Below are 25,386 nucleotides of genomic sequence, written 5' to 3' on the forward strand. Positions count from 1 at the left end.
TAAATTCAAAGATGTGAAAGAATTGGTTAAGGATTTCGTTTTCATTCACAAACATGTTCTTGTCATAATAATTAGAATTGATATTTAATCTCTACTTTATCAAAATCCCTAGAATACCTTGTCGAAAGGATATCCCGCTAATTTCCTCTTGTCATCAGCAAACACATTAAAAGATGCGAATATGAATTATGCCAAAAGAATAACCTAACGCCTTGCGCTAATCAAGTTCAATTCCCATGGAGCATTAAGATTCATGAAATAAGGCTAATCAATGCAACCGAAATACATTGCGCAATCGATTTAACAAAGGTCATGGTTCACATATGATTACAAAGATGTATCACTACAAGCTATAACCATATTTATGTTACTTGTGTTCAAGGATTATCGCTCGATGATTAACCCTAAACTAGCAATAGATGTGATTACAAGTTCTACTAATTTGCAACTTGACAAAACAAACAATCAATCATGTTGTAATATGTCAATCATACAACTATATTATCAGAGAATCATGAACGATAAATATGAGACAAAACTAATTTATTGAAACAAAGAACCATGTTATGTGAAATCCAACTATTCCATAACCAATAATAAAATTAAGTACTCATGCTCAAGGAGTTCATAACAAGAAAAAAGAGAAAAAGTTTCATGTTTCTAAACTCTAGAACAAAGTAGAAGCAAAGATATCCCTCATGGAGATATCTCTAGATTTAGAGAAAGACTTTTCTATTTATATGCTTCTCCAATTCCAAAAGGATATTGTTTCCAAAATTAGGTCAAGTCTTCTCAAAACCCGTCTCCAATTGGTCCACCAAGCCCATGTGTTAAAACATCTCTTCTGGAAATTCTGGGTCCAAAACTGGGTCGCCGAATTGCTGACGCATCACCGGAATTCGGTCACTGTCATCGGAATCCGGCATCGAAAAACTGTCTATGGTCACCTGAATGATCAAAACCTATCACCAGGCAATTCTACACTTCCAGTATCTTTGCAGTCCACACATTCACAAAAGAACCACTTAAGCCAATTCCTTGTTCTTGCGAAAACGTGCCCAAAAGCGTGACTCGTAGCTCATATATCCCACCGTCGACTCTTGCATCCGACCCGAACCCCCTTCATGATTCAGTGAAACTTTGCAATTCCCACTTTCCATTCTGAGATCCGGCAACCGGTACTAGTACCACCGGCTCGCCATTTTCGCTCACTTATCGCACTACTTCTGCAGTCTTGTTCAGGCACTGTCACTTCCCTGCAATTCCTAACATGCATCTAAGCTCATCACCACCAGTTCTATTCACTAATACACTTCAACAGCTCCACAATCTCACCTGCAATGTCCTCGGCTACAAATACCACCACTTCTGCAACCAGTCGAACCAACACCATAGCTACAAGCATCAACACGATCTCCATTTCCGTTACAGCAACACCAGAGCCATAAATAACTCCATCTGCTCATCTACTTGCAATGCAGCTGCAATTCAGTTCCTTGGCAGCAACCATGGTCTCAATCTGCAACAACTGCAACTCAGCTTCTTCAATGCCTCCATCTCAAATCATTCCCTTGCACCAATTACAGACCCTGCTCAACTGATATCTCCCCATCCAATTCCATTCCATCATCAGTTCATTTCAGCTGCAACTTAACCGTTATTCCCATTTCATCGGCACCACCGTTTGCACTAATATGTAGCTCAATTCCATTCTAGACCTTGTTCATAGCAACAACTAGCCATCTCCTGATTCTTGCTTAGCTATGTCAGTTCAAACCCATGCCACCAATTCAATGTCTCTCTTTAACCACCAAAGCCATTTTCCTGCAGCAGCTACTTGCAATAACTAACAACAACACCACAATCTCCTTCTGAGCAAGAACATCCACTTGTATCTGATTCCATTCATTTCAGTTCAATCCACAACAAGCATCTCAGCACAATACCAACTGTTCCATTCAGCCTTGCCTGTAAGTGCATAATTCCACCAGCACCCACTATAACCTCACATCAGACTTGATCACCACAGTTACTCCACCACTGCATCAGACTTGCAAACCTACACAACTCTTTAGCAGCACAATATCAATTCAAGCACTTTTCTCAATCTCAACAGCGTATCTGCCATTACTTTCACCTGCAACTCTGAACTTAACTGCAGCCAGAAATCCACCAGTTTTCTTCTCCACTTTGGCCTAACCATAACATCACAGGTCCATCCAGTTACAACAATTCAACAGCTGCAACACCCATTAGTTCTAAACTGCAGCAGTTCATCATCTCTTCCATTTCATGCTCTCAATCACCACTAACAAACCCATCACCTGATTCACCACTCGTTTCATTAATTGATTCGAATCCTACACATAGATCTCTGCAAACCCAATTAATCTCAGGCCACCGTTCTCTCAACGAAACCCTAATTTCCTTCCTAATTTATGAGCTCCATCAGAGATTCAACACCATTTCAATTCATTCTCGACTTCAAATCCTTCTTCCAGAAACATCAGCTTCACACCTAACTTCAATTTCACATACCTCTTCATTGTATTCCTCTCTGGATTTGCAATTAACAGCAAACCTCTTTACTTTCGAATCTCCATCATCGAACAACATCAGATCCCCATTCTTATCTTCATATTCATCTTATTTTCTAATTTCTTGACCTGGCTCTCTCAACTTCTCCATTATCAGCGCCTCCTCTTTATCTCTCAAATTTTGTGACAAGCCGCAGCCATTTTTCCTCACCAATCTCTAAATTTCAGGTGAGTTGTAATGAGAAGAGAATTCTGGGTTGTGTAGTGAACTGGGATGGCTATTTGCACCCACTAATGGATACATGCCACCAAGTAGTATCCCCTTAACCTGTGACTGGCTCCAGATAACACTGACATGTGAATGGCCATAATACTCATTGCCTTTTACGCTCCAAATGGACGTTTTCTTTTTCTTTCGCTTCAAACGACTCCATAACACCTACAAAACTCAAAATCAAACATAAGACACATAATTTTCAAGAAAATTAGCAAAGAAAGCATAAACAATAAAAATATCATGGTGTTTATAACACCTATCAGTCACACCCTTCTCCATTTATAAAAAAACTCAAACACATTCGAGATTCCAAACAAATGAGTAGATGATACCCAACTTTCAAAAAGAGATCATGAGCATATTTTCCATCACAAGCATCCATGAAAATCATCACATTACTAAAAAACAAGTAAGAAGTAATATATAATTTGGAAGGATTTGTATCATAAGGAGAACGCCTCTTAACATATTTAACTTCCTTACCACGATCAAATATAAGTCGACAATATTTAGCAGCTGGTAAACTAGCACATATTGATGAAATCAAAATTACACGTATGCAGAAGTATACCTTGGTGAAGTCGATTGTGTAGGGAAGAAATTGCCTAAGAAGCATATGGAAATAATCATCTTTGAAAATCTGATTTCTTGTGTCACAGTGCTTCACAACATAATGTGCAACTCTTGCACGGATCGAAAATCTCTCATAAACCATGTACTTAAGAAAGTTCATCAAGGCATGAGCATCAGTCCAAACAAGCAATCTTACTCCCATCAGAAGATACGCTGTCCAGCTAGAATGCTTTGCTGGTGAGAACCACAAGTACCACAGTTGGGTTAAAATAATTCCCACACTCCTCAAAACTGTCGGAACCAATTCACAACTCCATAAAGTCACCACTAGCAGCACATGTATAGTAGAATTCACAGTGAACCATCTTTGAGTTCCCACCACTCTGACATAGAATTGAAACTTGATATAGCCTCCCATGGTTTGGTATGGTAGACCCCATAGTTGATAGAAGACATAAGATTTAAGTACAGTACAATACATAGAATGAATAACAGTTGGATATCGAAATAACTGCATACCTTTAACTTGAGTAGCAACACTTCCATAATTCACAGATGTAGGCAATGAATATTGCAAGAAAAACTTCATTCTTAGAAGCCTAAAACTATCTCCAATAACTGCAAGGATGAACATGTGAAAATAGCCGTGGAACAACACCAAATTGCTAGTTGAATTAAAACACTGTATCACTTGAACAGGCAAGTAAGTTACTGGCATCTTAATATAAAACAAGCACCACCTTTATTCAAACTCCATAGTACAGTCCAAAGAATTATACCCTGAGGTTCAAGCACCTTATCTATTTCAATTACTCTACCCAACAAGATTAACACAGGTCTAATTCTATCAATCATTTTAACAAGCAACATTCCCTCATCATAACTGGCAGCATCACAAACATAAAACTAACAATCAAATGCATACACCACAAATCTGACTGGTACCCCAAGCTAGGAATCCATATATTTACCAAATTCTCATAAGAAATCGATAAGACAATAGCTTTTTTACCTCTGTCAAATAACGATCGAACATCATCCAGATGAAGATAAAAATAACTCATACCGTTTACTTTGTTGTCTAGAATGAAAAACTCCTTCAAGCATAGGCAATATTGTCCTTCAATTGATGAAGTCCCTTACTATTTTACTCTCAACGCCTTCGCTTTGAAAATGAAGAACATCAATCGAATTACTCCGAATAGCGAGGGATTTTTCTTCTTGTCGTTCTGAATTTATTGAATCTTCTTTTTCCTCAAATAAAAACGAGGGAACCACTTCGAAATCGAGAGATTCATCTTCAATACCCCTGGAAATTGATTTGAACATTTGAGATCTAACATCATCTGGAATTGGAGTTTGAGAATTAGAATCACAAATTAGGTTGGAAGCTCAAGTTGAATTTTTAGAATTCCCTTCCTCACTCTTCATTTCCTCCATAACCCCAACTTCTTTAACTAACTGTTGTCTAGATGACTGTTGATTTTATGATTCGGCGAGTAACATCATTGATTTCAAACTCATCTCTGTAATGGTAATCATCATATCTGTTGCCCGAAGGTTAAATTCTCGATTTGGTGAGGGCATATCCAAGGAAAACCTCATATACTTCAACTGCAAAACCATTAATTCGCACCTTACAACCAACTCTGCCATGGATAGAAACGCCTTCGATGCCAAATGTATCGTTCTTAGTACAATTTGTTATCAAGATCCAGAAATTAGATAAGAATCATAGAAATATCAAAGAAGAGAAGGAAAGAATTGAGACGAAAATGGGAGGAATTAGACGAAATCATAGAAAGGGAAGAAGAAATCTGGTTCAGGAGAACACAACCTAAGGGTTAGAGATTCATTATCTCCAGCAGATACAAAAGCCACCATATATAGCTAGGCTAATCTATCTAATCTAACGACCATTACGCACCCAGATGGTTACATCTAAATCATCAATTACAACTGATATCAACACCCACAATTAGGTTAAATACTACTAACTCAGACTAGTACTAAACATTGATACAAAACAAGATAAGGGACACCCACCTCCCAAACTAGGTACATGACATTTACTTAGGATCGGTTACACTAATTAATAAAAACCAGTCATACCAAATCATAAGTCAGGCACTGTGATTAGTTATACCAAGATACATAACGAATTATGATCGGTTCTACTAACTCACACATATTGGTAATCCAAAGATATGCAACGAATAACAATACCAATAAACCTAGCGGTTTCCCTTTCGATTCATAAACAAGTTCATGAATGTACTTCCTTAAAAAAAATGTAAACATTGTTTCCTATGATGAAATCTTCACCTTTACCCATACACATAATCACAATAACATTCATACGATTATGTCGATGTCATATGTATGAAGTTCAAAAGATAAGTGTTATACTTCGTATCTTAATTCCTTAACGCTATGATCATGTGATCATGTCTCACTACTAGAGTATAATCATTCACACCTTCGCAGTTATGTTTTCAATATAGCACGACTTGAAAGATATGTTAGGAATGAAACAGTTCAAGTCAATATTACTAACCTCAAGAGGAAGGATGATGTCGTCGTTTTAGCTAATTACTTCTTCACATTTTTTCAGGTCTTCGAGTAATACTTGTATGTCTCATAATCCTAGACTTTCTAGTCTAACCTATACGAAGTTGTCTCTAGTACATAATCAAGCGACTCTTAGATGAGTTTTGATTCACTAAAATATGACAACCAAACCTGACATACCAACGCTTGGTGGGTTCAACCGAGATATATGAACTCAAATAAGGAAAATATGATGATCTGGAGGCTTATGAAATAAAATCTCAATTGAAAGCGAAGAAGTTTTGTAATATTACAAATCTTTTTCTCTCGGGTTTAACCGAAACCATTAGTCAATTTACTCACTTAGAGTGCCTAAATCTCTAACATTCAAGTGTATTTAACACTTTTTGGGTTCCTCGGAAAATAAAATGTTGTACCAAGATATAGAAATGTTCCTTAGTTCAAACCCTTGGGTGCCCAAATAGTTTACATGGATGAAAAACACATATCAGGTAGAGAAGTGCTAGGGAAACTTTAGTCTTCTCATACTCAACGATTACGGGAAACATATTTTTCTCTTTTCTTTTCACTTGTTAGATAAGATTTTTATAATGGAAGAACCTTAGAAAGATTGTTGGAAAAATCAGAGGATGAGATTTGTCTTTTCCTTGTTCTCATATTTTATTCAAACGAATTTTGGTTCCATCTTTCTCAAACTAAGATTGTTTGAAGATTAGTGAAACTATGGATAGAAAAACAGCAAGGGAGTTGTTGATGTCAAGTTATGGAGTTTGTTTACAATCAAAGGTAAGGGGATATTCTGTGATTTCGTTTTGAACTTGATTAATTATGATTTTGATATCATTTCATTCGTAGTACCAATTCTTACATTTATTATCTTAGAGAATGTGCACTTTGGATCCTTAAGTAAGTAAACTTGAGAATTATTCTGGGATGATGACACGAGAGAGGTGTTAGTTAAATATTTGTATTTCAATGATTTTGGGATTTTAATGGATTTAGACAAACAACTCCATGCTACTGATTCTCTATTTTACGAAATTTTCAGATTAATATGTAAGGACTTCATTTTAGACTTTGTGTGGACTCTAAGGAGTATTTATTTTCTACATTATGTCACATGAAACACACATTTATATAGATTGTTATGATCCGTTAACTTATTGGTATTGGCCATCCGCCAGGCCCACTGGGGACCCTACCTACGTATGCAATGGCTATCCGGAAGATCATTAGATGTAACGATGTTTGGTATCCTACTACCCTGACATTGATATGGACCATCTGTAATGGCCACTGACCCATAAGACCATTAGGTGTAAAGGTGGATGGTACCCGACTACTCTGGTAAGAGAAATAGTGTATCCTCACAGTAAATTGATGGAAATCATCTATTGGATTCAATGACCCGTATTATTAAACCATTTATGGTAGCGAAATTTAAAATCATGTGTTTCTTCAAGTGGTGTATCAGCGAGTCGGCGCTTTCCAAGAAGATCGTAACTTGACCCCTTGAAAGAGAAATTTTTTTGGGGGTAACATATTAATTAAAAAGGTAGCAGTTTAAAAAGCATCTAAACAAAAAGATCTAGGCATATGATCTTGAAACGAAGAGTATATATCCCACCCCAGTAATGTGTCTATGTTTTCTTTCACCAAGACCATTCTGAGGTGAGTATGGGGATAATAGAATCTCAAAGAAATGCTACACCGATCAAGAAACAATTTGAAAGAACCTTACATAGTTCATAAGCATTATTACATTGAAAATAAACAATTATTTTGAAGGCAAACTAATCTCCATTTAATTTTTCTAAAATTTCGAAAAGATATAAGACAATTAGTTTTTGATTTCATAGGTAAATCCAGTGTGGGATTATTCCATAAAAATAATATAGTATCCAAAACCAAAGAAAAAAACTCAAGAGCAGGGCCCATACATCATAGTGAATAAGCTTTAGAGGAGCAATACTAAATATACTTGACAAAGAGAAAAACAACTTTTTTCTTTTTCCTAAACAATACTCATATTCATAATCAACAACTCTTGATGTGAGCTCTATTGAATCAACAAACTTAAGTTTGTGAACAACAAGAACAATATGATGGCCAAGCATGTTTTGCCAGACTGAAGATGAAGCATCAATTTTTGTATGAAAACAAGTACGATGAGTGTGTGTGGCATGAGGAAATGCATAAAGTGACTTGATAGGATAAAAGTTATGTGAGATAAAACCTTTAACAAGAATATGTTTTGTGCAACATCCTTAAGTATTAAGAATCCTCAATCATGCAGTTCAAAAAGGAATATGCTATCTCTAGTAAATTTTAGCAATAACAGTTTGTTTTAAGCACTTGTGGCGCCACATACAAATCCTTATTGAGTCTACATTAGCTATCATTATTTTAAATAGCAGAATCACCGGTATGGGAAACAGATAAACTCTTACCCCTATCATGAGATTGACAATACCATTATAATCTTTAGTATTTTCTAGGAGATAACGATCACTAGTCATGTGGTTTGTATCACCAGAGTCTAGAATCCATTATACAACAGTAGGCACAGAAGCATTACACTTAGTAGAAGCTTAATTCAACTCAATTCCTGCAAAAGATTTTTGCACCGAACTGATAGAATTTTTTATCAGGAGTATATATGTGGTAACACCTACTAGCAGAATTTCCCATTTCATCTGTAAATATGACATTTAACCTGTGAACAATATATCAAACCACCACAATCAGAAGAACTATTTCCAAACTTATGTGATTTCTTATAGAACCACCACCACTTCTAGATCCATGAGAATAAGTGTTATTCTTGAAATTGGATGCTTATTGTGATGGTTTCTTATCGGTTGGTTCGAAATTGGATACTTATTGTGATGGTTTCTTATCGGTCCACCCTACTCATTTGACGCCCGTTGAGGTGATGCTTGATGGACATCTTTTCAAGTAATCATCCCTGAAGTCCTTTCTGTTGCACCATAGGTTCATGAAGTTTTCAACCTAACTCGTGAGTAGTAATAAAATACGATTAATAGGATTTCAGAAGACTAGATATCATAAATTGAGTTAATTATTAATTTTTCTGTAAATGAGTACTCATTCTGACAATATCATAACAAATACGGCGAGTACCACAATTTATACCTTTTTATGTGATAAATTTTCCAGTACGGCTATATTTTTCTTTGCAGCAAGATTTCGGGCGTCTCGTAGAAGCAATTTGTACTTGTTATATAGTATTGCTGGTTGTAGCTGAGTTTCTATAGACATCAACAATAGAAACAGTCACGTTGGGGAAAAATAATCAAAAGGGATCGATACAGTTACCACATACTAATGATATTGAGGACTTTAAGTACACAATACTGTAAACGTTAAATAATTAAAAAAAAATGGGTAAAAAAATTTGTGCTGTCGAATTCGAAATCAAATTACTGGTCTTAATACAAAATAATTAAATAAAAGATCGTACAGGATATATAAACTTGTATACCTCTTCGTTTCGCTGGTTTTTCAGTAGCACCAACAATTTCTCCTTTACTGTTTGTTTTTTAATTGTCTCTGCCAATTTAAATTCCAAGGGAGGAATCTGGTAGTACATAGTTTTCCATGCTTCCTTGGCATTCTTAACTCTAGCCCTAAAAACTTTTTTTTCCCTTTTCAGTTTATCCAAATCCATATCTTTAAGCTACAAATTAGAAATAAGTCATTTGGTATTGTTGGTTTCGACAAATAATTTAAAAAAAAAAAAGAATCAGATTCATGAACAAAATTACAAGAAATTAACTTACATTTTTCCGTTTACGGGAAGAACAACAACTATAATGATCAGGTTCAATCGGGGGGTCAACCCACTCCATTGACTCATCGAAATGTTTCTGTTTCAAGGCATCATTGGCTACAATTTCCTGTCTGGTCTCCTCAAGCTTTTTAATATCTCTAAGGAGATGTTTCTCCTCAAGGAATGTGGGTTTTCCTCGTCGCGCCCGAAAATGCAAGCTACAAACCTGTTTTAAAAAGAATTCTCTACCTATTAGCAACAATATTATACGTTCCAGGGGACGATACCGCATATAAAGCATTTTATCCAGTTATCTTTCTTTTTTTGTTGAAGCATCTAGTATTTATTTTATTAAGCTTACACGATTATTAAGCTCTTTCTCCGATGAGCCTGTATTATCACCCTTCTTCCGACTTGTATCAAATATAGCCCGAAGTTCCACTATGCAAGTCTGACGTCTGTAGTCTATTTTATACTTTTTCTCGTTTATCACTTTCTTGTATCTGTCATGCTCCCGGGCTGCATAGTTCCACAACAGCGACTCCAATCGTGTTTTATAGCCCTCCATAAGCTGCGGTTTCTTTAGCAAATCTCAAAAAATTATGTGTTATCGTCGCGTGTGGAGTGAACACATGTTTTCTGAAAATGTCTGAAAACATAATTTCTTTTCTCCCCAAAAAATAATGTTTTGGGGTATTTTTCCAGTAGGAAATACCTATTAGTCCTAGAAATAATATATTATGATGAGTCTAGTCTAATTGACTAAGTCAACTGTCTGTTTGGTCCTTTTTGATAAAATTTATTATAGTTTGGTCCTAGAAATTATGATTTGGTCTTAGGGTGACGTCATGGATGATGTAATTGTCACTAGGTGATGACAGAAATACCTTTTTGGAACCATATATATATAAAAAATCAATAGAAAATATCTTATTTCAGATTTATTTTCTCTCTCCTTCTGTTTTAGGATCTAGTTTCTCTCTCCATTTTTTCTGTTGATGCCCATGAAAACGATGAAGAAGGATAATAATTTTTTGGTTTTTTCTTCTGTGTAGCTACCATTGATGTTGAAGAAGATGATGAAGATAATGAAGACGATGGAGATTTTTGTGTTTCTTCGCCATTTGTTGTTGTTGCTGCTGCTATTAAAGAAGATGGAGATGATGAAGGCGGCGATGATTTTGTGTTTCTTTCTTCTCTGCTGCTGCTGCTTTTGTTGATGATGATGTAGACGATGAATACGATGAAGATTTTTATGTTATTTAGATGTATTTTTTTGATTTTGATGTTGAAGATCTTGATCTTGATTTTGTTGCTCGTGTTAAAGATGAAGTTCTGCTACTGTTAAAGACGATGATGTTTGTTGCTGCTGTTGAAGATGATGAAGATGATGCTACTGCAGTTCATTCCAGAAATGAACTCTGTTTTTTTTTAGGTTTTTATATGGAGTTCATTTCTGGAATGAACTTTGTTTTTTCTTTAGGTTTTTATATGGAGTTCATTTCTGGAATGAACTCTGTTTTTTTTAAGTTTTTATATGGAGTTCATTTCTGGAATGAACTCTGATTTTTTTAGGTTTTTATATGGAGTTCATTTCTGGAGTGAACTCTGTCTTTTTTAGGTTTTTATATGGAGTTCATTTCTGGAATGAACACTGGTTTTTTTAGGTTTTTATACGGAGTTCATTTCTGGAATGAACTCTTGTTTTTTAGGTTTTTTATGGAGTTCATTTCTGGAATGAACTCTGATTTATATGTTTTCTGAAAAAATAAGTAGAAATTAACAGGAGTTCATTTTGACGAATGAACTGCTACAAAAAAATAAGTAAAAATTAACACGGAAGGGTAATTTTGTCTGTTTTATATTTTAAAATTATTATGGACTAAACAATAAAGGCGTTTTCTTAAAGAACTAAACAGACATGGGACCACCTGAAAAAGGACCAAACGATATTTTTCCCATTTTTCTAAAACCTCCCGGTTTGGGAATTTCTCCAAGGTTACAATTCGGGGATTTTGTTAGGTTTCACTATATAACACCTGACACGTGTACCAAACTTACAGGACTTAGCAGAGACTGTTATACACACTTATACACTAAGCACAGACAAGCATAGGATAGGGGACAACCCTTACAATAACAAACCAGGAAACAGAAGAATGTACACTTCTTACACTTCATTTGTATATATATATATATACTTTGACTGTTGCGTTATCTTGCTTTCTAATTTCTTTTTCAGCTTTCACAATTTCTTTGTTTTTTTCAGCTTTCCCAAATCAATCAATATCTGTAACATGTCATTAATAGGTCAGGATCAACCAAGCCCTTTAGTATTTTATCCTCTTTTCTACGATATAAGATGGTGGTTATTAGTTGGCCTGAAATAGGTTGTATATCCCGATGGTTCCTTATCGGTCCATCCAACTCATTTGACGTATGTTGAGGGATGCTTGATAGACTTCTTTTCAAGTAATCATCCCTGAAATCCTTTTCACTGTTCCATAGGCTCATGAAGTTCTCAACCTAACTAATGCATGGTAACTTGGTTAGTGATAAAATATGATTAATAGGATTTAAAAAGAATCGAGCACATAATTTGGATTAGTTATTAAGTTTTTCATAAGTGAATACAGAGTCTAACAATATCACAGTAGATATGGTGAATGCCAAAACTTGTACCTCTTTATATGATAGTTCTTCCAATGCGGTGATATTTTTCTTTCCAGCAAGCTTTCTGGCGCTCAATATAAGTGATTTGTAGTTGTTGTAGTATTGTTGGTTGTAATTGAGCTTCTATAGAACATCAACAATAATAGCAGTCAGGAAAAAATAGTCAAATGCCATCGATAACGTCACCAGATACTGAGGATTGTAATTACCTTAATTAAACTAACATATAAAGTTAAATAGATAATTGGGTGCTGACAAAAGATACGCTTCAAAAAAAAAAAAAAAAAAAAACTCATGACACTAGTATCATCACGCTATATTAGCATTTAAAAAGCTACATGATTAAAATGGTTCATGTTATAAACCATTTATACCTCTTCGTTCCACCGTTTTTTCAGTTTCACCAACAATTTCTCCTTGGCTGTCCGTTTTTTAATTGTCCCTGCCAATTTAAGTTCCAAGGAAGGAAGATCGTTACTCATAGCTTTCCATGCTTCCTCGGCATTCTTAACTCTAGCACTAAAGACTTGTTTTTCCCTTTTCAATTTATCTAAATCTATATCTTTAAGCTACAAATTAGAAATAAGTCATTAAATTAGTATTGTTGATTTCCACAGAAAAGGAAGAAAAAAAAAATCAATCTATGAACAGCATTCACATGAAATTAACTTACATTTTTAAGTTTACGGGAATAACGACAACTAAAACGTGCAGGATTAATCGGTTGCCCAACCCGATCCATTGACTCATTAAAACGTTTTTGTTTCAAGGCATCATTGACAACAATTCCCGGTCTAGTCTCCTCAAGCTGTTGAATATCTCTAAGGAGATGTTTCTCCTCAACGAATGTGGTTTTTCCACATCGTGTCCGAAAATGCAAGCCACAGACCTGTTTTGAAAAGAATCCTCTACCCTATTAGCTACAATATTGTACGTTTTCAAGGGGACGATACCGCATAATATAAAGCATTTTATCTAGTATTTTCTGGTTAGGCTTACACGATTATTAAGCTCTTTCTCTGATGAGCATGTATCATCACCCTTCTTCCGACTTGTATCAAATATAGCCCGAAGTTCCCCATTGCGATCCCGACGTCTGTAGTCTATTTTGGTCTTTTTCTCATTTATCACTTTCTTGTATCTGTCATCCTCCCGCGCTCCATAGGACCACAACAGCGACTCCAATGGTGTTCTATACCCATTCTTAAGCTGCGGTTTCATTAAAAAATCTCAACAATTAGGTATTTGTGTTGCCACAGAATGAAACTAACAAAATGATTACATAGTTACTCGCTAGCTGGTGTACGTACCTTCTTTTGTAATATTGTATCGCGAATCAGTTTGCAGGTTTGGTCGATGTTTTTCATCTCCTCTTCCGCATGATGAATTTTTGTTTCTAGTTCATGGTTTTGATATATCCGATATTTCGCGAAATAAAAAGAACGAGTAGAATTGACCTTAAGAAGTTTATCAACTGGTTCATCATCATGTGCCGGATTCTGATCACACTTTATAGTACTGTCATGTCCTCCATCCCGGTCCTTTATCGCCATTGAGCTAAAGTTGACAGCTTCCATAGCTCTTGTAGCCTGATGCAATAAACAAGAAATGATTAAATTCATCGTTTTACAACAATGAAAAATATATAGTTTGAGACTGTGATTATGAAAAAATCTTACACCGGAAAAAAGAAAGAAAAGGAAGGATAAATTAATCAAGAAAGGGCAAGGGAATTAGGCAAAACATGTAGAAGAATTTTTCAGCAAATTAAAAAAAAAAATGATTATTAAGTAAGACAACCATCTGCAGTATTCTTCCTTCTTGGATTTTAGAAAGAGAATTGAAGAGGGATTTCCATGATTTGGACCGCAAGAAAGGGAAGAAGGCCTCGACAGAAAATGTTTTTTAAAGGAATTGTCAAAAGTCGGTTTAGCAGTTGGTAGTTTGTTTGGAGGAAACGTGTGGGTCCCATGCTGGACGAGGTAACTAATCAGGAGAGGCAATGTGCATGTTTGGAATTTTATAAGTCAGAAAGGAAAAAGAAAAAAAAAACTAAGTTTGACTATATTATTTCAAAACGAATTTTAGAAGACAAAACTCAACTTCTTATAAAACAAATATATTTTGTTTCTGAAGAAGAAATTGTACTTTTGCTTTTAGCATCCGAAGGTGCTATAAGCTGCTGTATTTTGCAAAGGGAAAATAGGTTTAGTAGCAAATACTCTAGTTGATCTAACTTTTTTCCCGGTTAATCAAACTCACTTGAACTGAAATAAGGAGTTTTTTGATATTTTCTTTTTGCACTTGTTGTTGCAAATGTGTCGACATATATATATATATTGTAGTTTTTTTATTCTTGCTTCTTTAGCTACCGAGTCCATTGCTGCATTGTGTTCCCTGTTAATATAATTTACCTTAGTTTGTGGTAATTTGTCAAGGATGGTGTTAGTTTCTTCGATAGTATTCCCTGCTACCCAAGCAACTATTGTTTCCTTTTTGTTAATGTAATCTGATAGAACTTTACAATCTGTAGCAATACAGATGCTGGAGAGAATATTCTCTTCTAACCATTTTAAAATCTTTAAAAGAAGCTGAGGTCCCCAATCTGAACCTGCAGAGAGATGCATAAAGGCTTCTTGTTCCATCGAATATAGAATGAAAACATAACCCATGGATAAGTTTTCCTTATTAAAAGGAGCATCTATAAAACTTATCTATCCGCGTTGAAGTTGTTCCAATTGTTTAGAAATTTTCTTTTTTTTTTGAATGTCTTTCTTTAATTTCTCCTTGTAAGGTTGAGCTTGTAAAATTTCTTGATCTGTGGAATCAAAGCATGTGGGTCTTGGTTGGTTTTCCTAAAAATCACCTCACATCTATATTTCCAAATAAACCAGATGATTGTAGCAATTTGATCACGGCATTTCGAAAATTTAGGATCTGAAATCCAAATTTCAACCCACTTAACCATTGAGTCTATGTTAATGTGTGAGTTGACTGTGTTCAAATCACAACTAAACCAGACCGATTTAGCGAAATGACATTTTCTGAAAAGGTGGTCTTCTGTTTGATGTAATTGTAGAAGTGGTAAAAAGGTTGTCGTTTGCTCGGACTTGTGTGTGCTCGATTCTAGACTTAAATATAAAGAAAAGAAAATATATTCACAAGGTTGTCACAAATATCGAGAGGTACTGAGACTCAAGATTCCACTGATTCTCATATTCATGTGGTTCAACAATCAATTCCAGACAATTATAACTCATAACATAATAAATATTGACTCTTTATTCTTTGCCACGGTAGATTTTATAAAAGATTGACTGTAAATCACAAGCATGACGTGTCAAAAATACTAAGACCAAGCATATGCCATCAAACAAAATCATAATCAATTAAGAAAAATCATGAATCAATTTAAAATAGTGCAAAAGTTATAAAGGAATTAAGTAATTTACCACACACGTAGAGAATGGCTTCCTCCGTCATCCCAGTATTGGGTTTTAGCTCTTCATGGTGAAAACATTCTCAAAATAATAATCCATAACTCAAAAAGGTGTTTTATTGAAGAAGAGGTATAAAGCAGTGTGTTTGTAAAAGTTATAATTGTTACAGACCCACTGTTACAGAGAACCCTAACAGAACTGTTGCGAACTCGAAATAGTTGTTGGAAAAACTGTTACAAAGTTATTGAGTTTGAAAGTATAGGTCACGGTTTCTGCGACTGTCTACAACTTTTCCTGCAGCTCCGACGTCTCCTCTACTTCACCCCACACTCTCCATTCCAGGGACTCAAAACACACTGTTTATACACCACATCTCCCTATCCAGGGTAAATCTTCACCGAATATATTAGTTCCCTTCCTTGTAAGTTACGACTTCTTCTTTCCTTCTTTACCTCGTCGACGCTCTTCCAGCTGCCAAACTTGCCCAAATCTCCCAGAACAAAATCATAAGATATTCGCTCCTCTAAATCCTGCACGTAACTTCCATATTGAAGCAAAACAGGTCGAGATTCTCCCACAGTTTCCGTTTCCTTTTCCCTATTTTCGATAAATATCGATTGTATGAAGATTTAATTCCTTCTTTCAGTTCCAAAACACGTCATCTCCCGTCAATAAGGTAACAACACAATCTGACCGTAAAACCCTTGAAAATCTGCGCGTAACTTCCATATCTAGATCCCGCAATAACCTTCCCCTCTTTTTCACGTCAACCCGATTATTCAGCCCATTGTAACCGATCCAAATGCACGTATCAACCCTGTTTGGTCAATTAGAGTCTGTCCCAACAAAAATATGCGATTAAATCTCCTTGGAATATCTCTAAATTCGAGTCCAAAATCTTCCAGACGCTGCACACAGTTTCCCTCCAAAACTGATTTCAAACGGAGAAGATGGCGTGCCCCTTATCCTCTGGTGGGGTGCGAATAGTAGTTTCCCTGAGGTGGCCCTTATCACCTAAGTACCCCTTATCCATTTAAAGGGTGTAAATAACACATGTCCTGAGGTGTATCCAACATACTTCTGGGGTCCCTTCGTAATTCCTTCCGGGGGTGCAAATACCACTTTTCGAGCCAATGTTTTCGCAAAACCTTATTTCTCCAAAACACCTACAAATACATAAATAACCAAATAAGTACAAAATCGAGCACTAATAATACATGTAATTGATATTAAAATAGACACATAAATGTGTCCATCACTGTTTCCAACACTTGGTTGTCAAAAAGAGGACACTCAGGGAAGATTTATGAATTATGGGTTGCTAGTCTGCTATTAGTCGGGAGCGCCTTTTAAACTAGCTTCCAAATGAACAGTCTAATTCGAGGTATAGCCTTCCATTTGAGGGTGAAAACGATTTCTGCTGATTTTGGTAATTTCGGGTGTGTGGGTGAGCAACGAGTTTAAATTCTAAACAATGTACTGCAAGGGAGTACTTTAGATTCGAGAGATCAATCTGTACAAATCCGTCCTAAACCAGGAAATGGCCGTTCCAGACTTGCTTCGGTCACAAAGTGAAAGAGAAGGGTTGGTTTTGGGGAGGGAAGCGAAGAGAGTGTTGAGACCAAAATAGTTGATTCTGGATTTAAAGACTTGTATCAGAAAGTGGGAAGCTAACATATGGAAAGCTAGAAAATATTTTCTGAGTGTTGTATCCTCCTGACCTGAACTTGTTGTTCGGTGGAAATAGGTAAGACCTATTTATACAAGTCGAAGTGAAACGTACTTTGGTCTCATTAAGAAATGGAAAACAGATGAGTAAATGGGAGGAGGTGGTAACCGGTAACGCCTGGAATTGATGTTCCATAAAAGAAAGCGTTTCACCATTACCCCCTGTATTTACTAACCGCCTCATCCTTATGACATTGTCTTATAACGGGCGTAGTGTACGCCGCACGCTGTTGTTTATGGTGGTTTTTAGCTTAGGGTTAAAATCGTAAATCCTTACATCTGACATGACGTCACTAGGACCACTAGCATATTTATTGAATCATTCAACACGCCTACGTAAGAATTACCAGGGTACCTTTTTTTTTACATATATATTTGTCATGTTCCACGGTAGAACCCTTAGTATTGACCGACTTCACCTTCGTACACCAAACCCTAAATTCTTACACCACCGTGCCAATGGCAAACCATGCCAGCCATGTCTCCGCGCCAAGGAATGACAACCATGCCAGCCACACCACCGTGCCAATGAAAAACCATGTCAGCCACGTCTCCGCGCCAAGGCATGCCAACCATGCCAGCCGCATGTGCCAACGACATGCTGTGCCAGCCACATCTCCGCGCCAAGGCATGACAACCATGCCAGCCGCACCACCGTGCCAATGGCAAACCATGCCAGACACGTCTCCGCGCTAAAGCATGCCATCCGCGCAGCCGTGCGAGCCACATCTTCGTGCCAAGTCATGCCAACCATGCCAGCCGCACCACCGTGCCAATGTCAAACCATGCCAGCCACGTCTCTGCGCCAAAGCATGCCAACTATTCCAGCCGCGCCACCGTGCCAATGGCAAGCCGTTCCAACCACATCTCCGCGCCAAGTCATGTCAACCATGCCAGCCGCACCACCATGCCAATGGCAAACCATGCCAGCCACGTCTCCGCGCCAAAGCATGCCAACCATGCCAGTCGCACCACCGTGCCAATGGAAAACCATTCCAGCCACGTTTCCGCGCCAAAGCATGCCAACCGTGCCAGTCGCGCCACCGTGCCAATGGCAAACCATGCCAGCCACGTCTCCGTGTCAAGGCATGCGAACCATGCCAGCCGCACCACATGTGCCAATGGCATGCCGTGCCAGCCACACCTCCGCGCAAAGGAATGCCAACCATGCCAGACGCGCCACCGTGCTAATGGCAAACCATGCCATCCACGACTCCATGCCAAAGCCATGCCGGCCCCGCTACATGCCGCTGGCTGCCAAAACAAAGGTTTGCTACAATCAACGGCCACCCTTCCATCTGAGATGTGGATTTTAGCCATCCAATGTTTCCAGCCAACGCATGGTAACCTTTGTCCCAACGCCAAAACCCTAGTTTTGGCCACGCATAAACCGTGCCAAGGCATACCAACCATGACACATGTGCCAATGGCATGCCGTGCCTAAACCATATCATGCCGGCCTTCCCCTCACGGATGCCAAAACGAAGGCGTGAGACAATCAACGACCATCCTTCCATCTTAGATGCAAATCTTAACCGTCCAAGGTCACCAACCAATGCATGGTAACCTTTGGCCCAACACCAAAACCCTAGTTTTGGCCACGCCTAAACCGCGCCAAGGCATGCCGACCATGCCACATGTGCCAATGGCATGTCGTGCCAGCAACCTTGCCGCGCCTAAACCATACCATGCCGGCCTTTCCCTCACGGCTGCCAAAGCGAAAGCGTGCGACAATCAACGACCACCCTTCCATCTTAGATACAAATCTTAGTCGTCCAAGGTCACCAACCAACGCATGGTAACCTTTGGCCCAACGCCAAAACCCTAGTTTTGGCCACGCCTAAACTTCGCCAAGGCATGCCGACCATGCCACATGTGCCAATGGCATGCTGTGCCATCCACCTTGCCATGCCTAAACCATACCATACGTGTCTTCCCCTCACGGCTGCCAAAACGAAGGCGTGCAACAATCAATGGCCACCCTTCCATCTTAGATGCAAATCTTAACCGTCCAAGGTCACTAACCAACGCATGGTAACCTTTGGCCCAACGCCAAAACCCTAGTTTTGGCCACGCCTGACCGCCGAGGCATCCCGACCATGCCACATGTGCCAATGGCATGCCGTGACAGCCAACTTGTCGCGTCTAAACTGCCGGCCTTCCCCTCAAGGCTGCCAAAACAAAGGCGTGCGACAATCAACGACCACCCTTCCATATTATATGCAAATCTTAGCCATCCAAGGTCACCAAACAACGCATGGTAATCTTTGGCCCAACGCAAAAACCTTAGTTTTAGCCACGCCTAAACCGCGCCAAGACATGCCGACCATGCCACATGTGCCAATGGCATGCTGTGCCTAAACCATACCATGCCATCCTTCCCTTCACGGCTTCCAAAATAAAGGCTTGCAACAATCGAGGACCACATTTCCATCTAAGACGCAGATCTTTTCCGTCCAAGGTTACCAGCTAACGCAGGGAAACCATTTGGCTCGACGCCAAGCCCTAGTTTTGGTCGCGCTCAAACAATGATAAAACCCTATCTTTTGGCCACGCCTAAACTAGGACATATTAAAGCCATGCCGACCATGCTTTCATGCAACTGGATACCAAACGAAGGGTTGCAATAATCAACAACTATCCTTCCTCTCAAGATGCAAAATCTCGACCGTCGAAGGTCACCACCGAGCCGGCAAGTCTCCCAAGCTCAACTTGCCAAACAACAACAACATGATACATGTTTTCCACGAAAACACTCGAGACATCAACATATGTCACATACTGGGGGATGCTCATTGGGTATTAGTTTGTCGTTTTACAACGTGCGTCGTACACTACGCCCGTTACAAGACAGTGTCATAAGGATGAGGCGGTTAGTAAATACAAGGAGTAATGGTAAAACGCTTTCTTTTATGGAACATCAATTCCAACCGTTACCGGTTACCACCTCCTCCCATTTACTCATATGTTGTCCATTTCTTATGAGACCAGAGTACGTTTCACTTCGACTTTTATAAATAGGTCTTACCTATTTCCACCGAACAACAAGTTCTGGTCAGGAGCATACAACACTCAGAAAACGTTTGCTATCTTTCCCATCTGTTAGCTTCCCACTTTCTGATGCAATTCACAAAACAACTACTCTTTCAAGATCAACTATTCTGGTCTCAACACTCTCTTCGCTTCCCTCCCCAAAAACAACCCTTCTCCTCCTCTTTGTGACCGAAGCAAGTCTGGAACAGACGTTTCTTGGTTTAGGCCGGATTTGTACAGATTGATCTCTTGACTCTAAAGTACTTCCTTGCAGTACATTGTTTAGGGTTTAGACTCGTTTCTCACCCACACACCCGAAATTACCGAAATCAACATAAACCGTTTTCACCCTCAAACAATTGGCGACCACAGTGGGAGATTGATCTTTCGGTTACAATGTCAACTTTCAATCCTCGATCTCATATTTCGGCCCAGACGTCAGGACGGTAGAATCCAAACGACCCGCCCAGGGATTGACGGCTCAGTTACCAAACGGCCCGATTACCAGTCATGACACGACAAGGGATGACTGGGACTTTCCACAGTCACGGCGGTGTTTCCCATAAAACTCGGTATTACACCCGGGAGATTCCTTTTCATCAGGAGATCCGAAAAACCGAGTAAGTCTTGCTAGAAAAAATACATGGTTTACTACTTCAAATCTTCACAGGGGAGATAAAAAACCGATAGCCATATTTTTCCCGTGTTTCATGCTTTCTACTATCGCACAACATTCACAATTCCATGACTTCCCTGGGGTACTCATTCCACTTATATTCATAACCAAAAACATCAATATTCTAAAACAATTCATTCCAAATAATAATCCAAAACCCTCAGGGGTAATACTTGTCTATCAACCCTAAAATCCAGAAAATCAAAACCATAAACCAAGCGCTTTGTTTTCCTTTCAAAAAAAAAAACAGTCACCCACCCGTACGTGCCTACTTTGCATAACAATGATTAACCGTCACTATTCATGAGGTAGCCGACGTTACTACGGTGATATTCGAAGATGAATTTTTTATGACGAAGTGTTTCTACAAGTTTATGAAAGGCATACCGACGACTAGGGTTTACACCAGTTCAGAAGAACAATATTTCTACAGATTTATGGAAGGCATACCTATGGCTAGGGTTTGCACCAACACAAGAAAACAAGAAAACTAATTGAAAGACAAATGCTAGAGTACATAGATGGAATATGCTTGCGCACTTTATTGCTACCGCGCTACTGCTAACACCAGGACGTGAAAACAAAGATACGAGATAAAAAGGAGAGCCAACCCCTTTCATACGCATAACACTTTTGGAATTTGAATAAGGAAATGATTTCCTATTTGAGCTACGTACGCAAAGAGGCAACTGGGCACGCAAGAACAAGTCCGCGCCACGCCAAGCCAGCGCCGTACCAAGCGAACAATCCGCGCCATGCCCAGCTGACAGTCCGCACCATACCAAATCCAAGCCAGTGTCCATGCCAAGCCAGCGTCCACGCCAAGCCAGCGCCCATTCCAAGCTGATCCAGCGCTAACAACTTGCATCTTTCCAGCGCCAGCAGCTTGCCTCCTTCCAGCCCTAATAGCTTGCATCTTTACATTAGCTTGCATCTTTCCAGAGCCATAAGATTGCATCCTTTCCAGCGCTAACAACTTGCATCTTTCCAGCGCCAGCAACTTGCATCCTTCCACCGCTAACAACTTGCATCTTTATAGCAGCTTGCATATTTCCAGCGCCAGCAGCTTGCATACTTTCCAGCGCTAACAGCTTGCATATTTACATCAGCTTGCATCCTTCCAGCGTTGCTCTTGAACGCCCAGTAGAAGGGAATCAACAATCTAATTTCATTACACGAAAAGATCAGGAACGACTTCTCCAAAATCGAAGCAAAGAAAAATCAACAACCCCCTGAGTTCACAAAGATTCTTTTCTATGTCAGGAGATGCATGATTTCTGGGGACTTCGCCTGCAAAATCGTGCAGCCTATGATGAAACATTTATGTGAGATTCTATATTTCCCCAACGCGCAACGTCAAGGAATATTTGCATCGCTCAACCGCACTGCATCATGGAAGCAACTGTTTCCAACCAGAGAAGTCGTTCCCAAACCCCAACCTCTCTTGGAAAGCACGATTTCTAGATGGAACTGGGGACTCCTAACCATTGTTCGCTTGAAGGGTGTACAGTTTGACAACACACTGATTAACGCATCCGCTCCGCTTCAACATCCTCCGGCAGAGACTCCGCTTCAATGATCACTCCGACAGACGCTCCGCTTCAACGCTCGCTCCAGCAGCCGCTCCGTTTTAGCATTCTCTCCATAAGCTTCTCCAGGATCCGAAGACGAGGCTTCAGCTTTCGGCTTCTTAAATTTCAACATCTTCTCCAAGAGACGAAGCTGCTTCAACGATGCTTCTTCCTGCAAAGGGTCGTACCACCACGCTCCCCATGTCAAGGATCATGATCACAGCCAACCAATCCTCGTAGTCATGGACAGTTTGCTCGCTTACGCATCCATCCAATCCTTTTACTTCCACGGATGCCCGTACAACTCCATCCAATCCTTTTACTTCCACGGATGCCCATACAATTCCAGCCTAACCTACTTTGTTACCACGACAATATAATCTCTTCTAATTACATATGCTACCAAGAATTGTTGCCGCTCATTTGTTGATACCAGACAGAGCTTCAACACAACAAAAATCACTAAAAATATGGAAACATGTAAACCATACTTGAGGACTGAGGATATACACGGAATACCTTCACTGTCAAAGCTCAGAAGACATAGTCAACCAAAAGGCCATAGACGCAACAAGGTCATATACTCTTCAAGTGTGCAGTGCAAGAATATCATCACCTCTCTGTCTAGAAGACGCCTTCAACACTTTACGAGGCCATGGAGGATCCCAAGCCTTCTCAGAGGAAAACAACTTCAGAAACTGAAGAAAAATGCGACTGAGGACTTATCTTCGCAGTCCATTGACGACCATCAAAGACTCATGAGATAACTCCAGAGACGCGGATGAAATATTTTCTTGAAGAAACAGATGGAGCCATGATAAACATCATAACTCTCTCATTCCTACATCTTCGCTATCTAGAATATTTCGTCCATGATCCTGAGCATCCCAACGTCACATACAGAATAGTACGATAAGTTTGTATCAAATCAGTGGACGTGGATTCAAGGCGATGCAATGAAAATAGGATACACATGCGGACTACCACCATGAGACGCTTTCACTCCCCTCAACTAGGTTATTTCTGATTTCAACATCATCATTGTCGAAGTTTCACGAGCCGCGGGAATTTCTCAACACGAAGCCGTACATGTACACCGAAGACTTCAAGAGCACGCCACAAATATAAATTCACATATTCATCCATGCCATCAGATCAAACCGAAGTATAACTGGGGACTTCTTACCACATCTCATTCCATACGATAGTCCAAGATTCAGAAGATGGTTCGAAGGATATCGCTTGGAAAAAAGTCTTGTAAGACTTGATAGTAGCACATCGTCAACGGAACGTCTTCCTATTTCATCTGGGTGCGCCAGAAGTTTTCAACCATACAAGCATTCACAGCACATCATCATCACGATCAGAAGGTCCAGGTACTGAACAACCTAAAACCGAGGATGGAACGACACCGCAACCACAATCTCCAAGATTAACCCTGACATGATCGTTGTCGAGCATATATTCCATCCATCCGTCCCAATAATGCAATGGAGTTTGGTAAATTTTGGAATTCACCGGGGAGACATTGCAGACGAAAGCGCGGATACAAACGAGCAACAGAAAACAGAAGAAGGTCAATACCTCTTTTCATATGGACGGAGTTTCTAGAGTTTTGCACAGAATAAAGTTCCCTTCTTGATCCATGAACGGAAACAGATGACTCGGCGCGACTATGCTACCCCGGGACAGCAACATCCCTCCTGAATTCTTCCTGAGTTTCACTGTCTGGTCGTTTTCACCTACTAAACGAGCTCAAAACCTAAATATTCCCTCGTAAGGAGATAAGAAATTTTTTTCCGGTTAGATGAAGGAGATGACTGTCAAAATCCGAGTTCGTACTAATATTTTACAACGATTTTAGTAAGGAGCGCTAATTAGGGTTTCGGCATCCCAAACCCTGATTTCGACAAAGTTGCCAGGCGCCATCACTACCATTTGATAACCGAAGTTCCAGCGTCATCACCGTCGTTTGGTAGCCGAAGTTCTGAAACCAGTTTATAACATTCTGCGGACTGAAGACAGTTTCCACCATTCCGCTGACCGAAGCCAGTTTCCTCCATTCCAAGCCGACCAACGCCTGAGGCTCCCATTCCAAGCCGACCAACGCCTGAGGATCCCATTCCAAGACGATAATCTACATCTCACCACTTCAGGGTCTAGCCAGCAACATCATAAGTAGAATATATGCAAGGACGCCAACACTAGAATCACAAACTATCCTTACCTCTCGAAAAAGGTTAGTCGGGTCTTCTTGACCATCTTTTCACGACTTGTCATTTCGATTTTGTCCTCTCCTGTCACCATCTTATGCTTACCTCGCAACAATGGGGACTTAATGTTGATGGTGGTTTTTAGCTTAGGGTTAAAATCGTAAAACCTTACATCTCACATGACGTCACTAGGACCACTAGCGCATTTATTGAATCATTCAACACGCCTACGTAAGAATTACCAGGGTACCTTTTTTTTTACATATATACGTGTCTTGTTCCATAGTAGAACCCTTAGTAT

The 25,386-nt window shown here is 39.2% G+C and overlaps 2 protein-coding genes across 3 annotated transcripts; both read right to left on the reverse strand.

The window, feature by feature from the left end:
- Nucleotides 1–564: 564 nt before the first annotated feature.
- LOC113345412 lies at nt 565–5,230 on the reverse strand. The gene is made up of 2 exons (XM_026589186.1): nt 3,386–5,230; nt 565–2,976 (listed from the first exon to the last, which is right to left on the reverse strand). Exons 1-2 carry the CDS (start codon nt 4,103–4,105, stop codon nt 2,755–2,757), a joined length of 942 nt encoding a protein of 313 aa, XP_026444971.1. The 5' UTR covers nt 4,106–5,230; the 3' UTR covers nt 565–2,754.
- Nucleotides 5,231–11,708: 6,478 nt separating this feature from the next.
- LOC113345406 (proton pump-interactor 1-like) lies at nt 11,709–14,185 on the reverse strand. Of its 2 annotated transcripts, XM_026589181.1 has the most exons (7): nt 14,104–14,185; nt 13,735–14,013; nt 13,424–13,633; nt 13,098–13,313; nt 12,799–12,993; nt 12,434–12,547; nt 11,709–12,277 (listed from the first exon to the last, which is right to left on the reverse strand). In XM_026589181.1, the coding sequence occupies exons 2-7, from the start codon at nt 13,999–14,001 to the stop codon at nt 12,035–12,037; spliced, it is 1,245 nt and encodes a 414-aa protein (XP_026444966.1). In that variant the 5' UTR covers nt 14,002–14,013; nt 14,104–14,185; the 3' UTR covers nt 11,709–12,034. The 2 variants fall into 2 exon arrangements, with proteins under 2 accessions (XP_026444966.1, XP_026444965.1); XM_026589180.1 differs by lacking the exon at nt 14,104–14,185 and having other exon boundaries at nt 13,735–14,059.
- Nucleotides 14,186–25,386: the final 11,201 nt, after the last annotated feature.

Source organism: Papaver somniferum, unplaced genomic scaffold, assembly GCF_003573695.1.
Source record: "Papaver somniferum cultivar HN1 unplaced genomic scaffold, ASM357369v1 unplaced-scaffold_81, whole genome shotgun sequence".
NCBI lineage: Eukaryota > Viridiplantae > Streptophyta > Magnoliopsida > Ranunculales > Papaveraceae > Papaver > Papaver somniferum.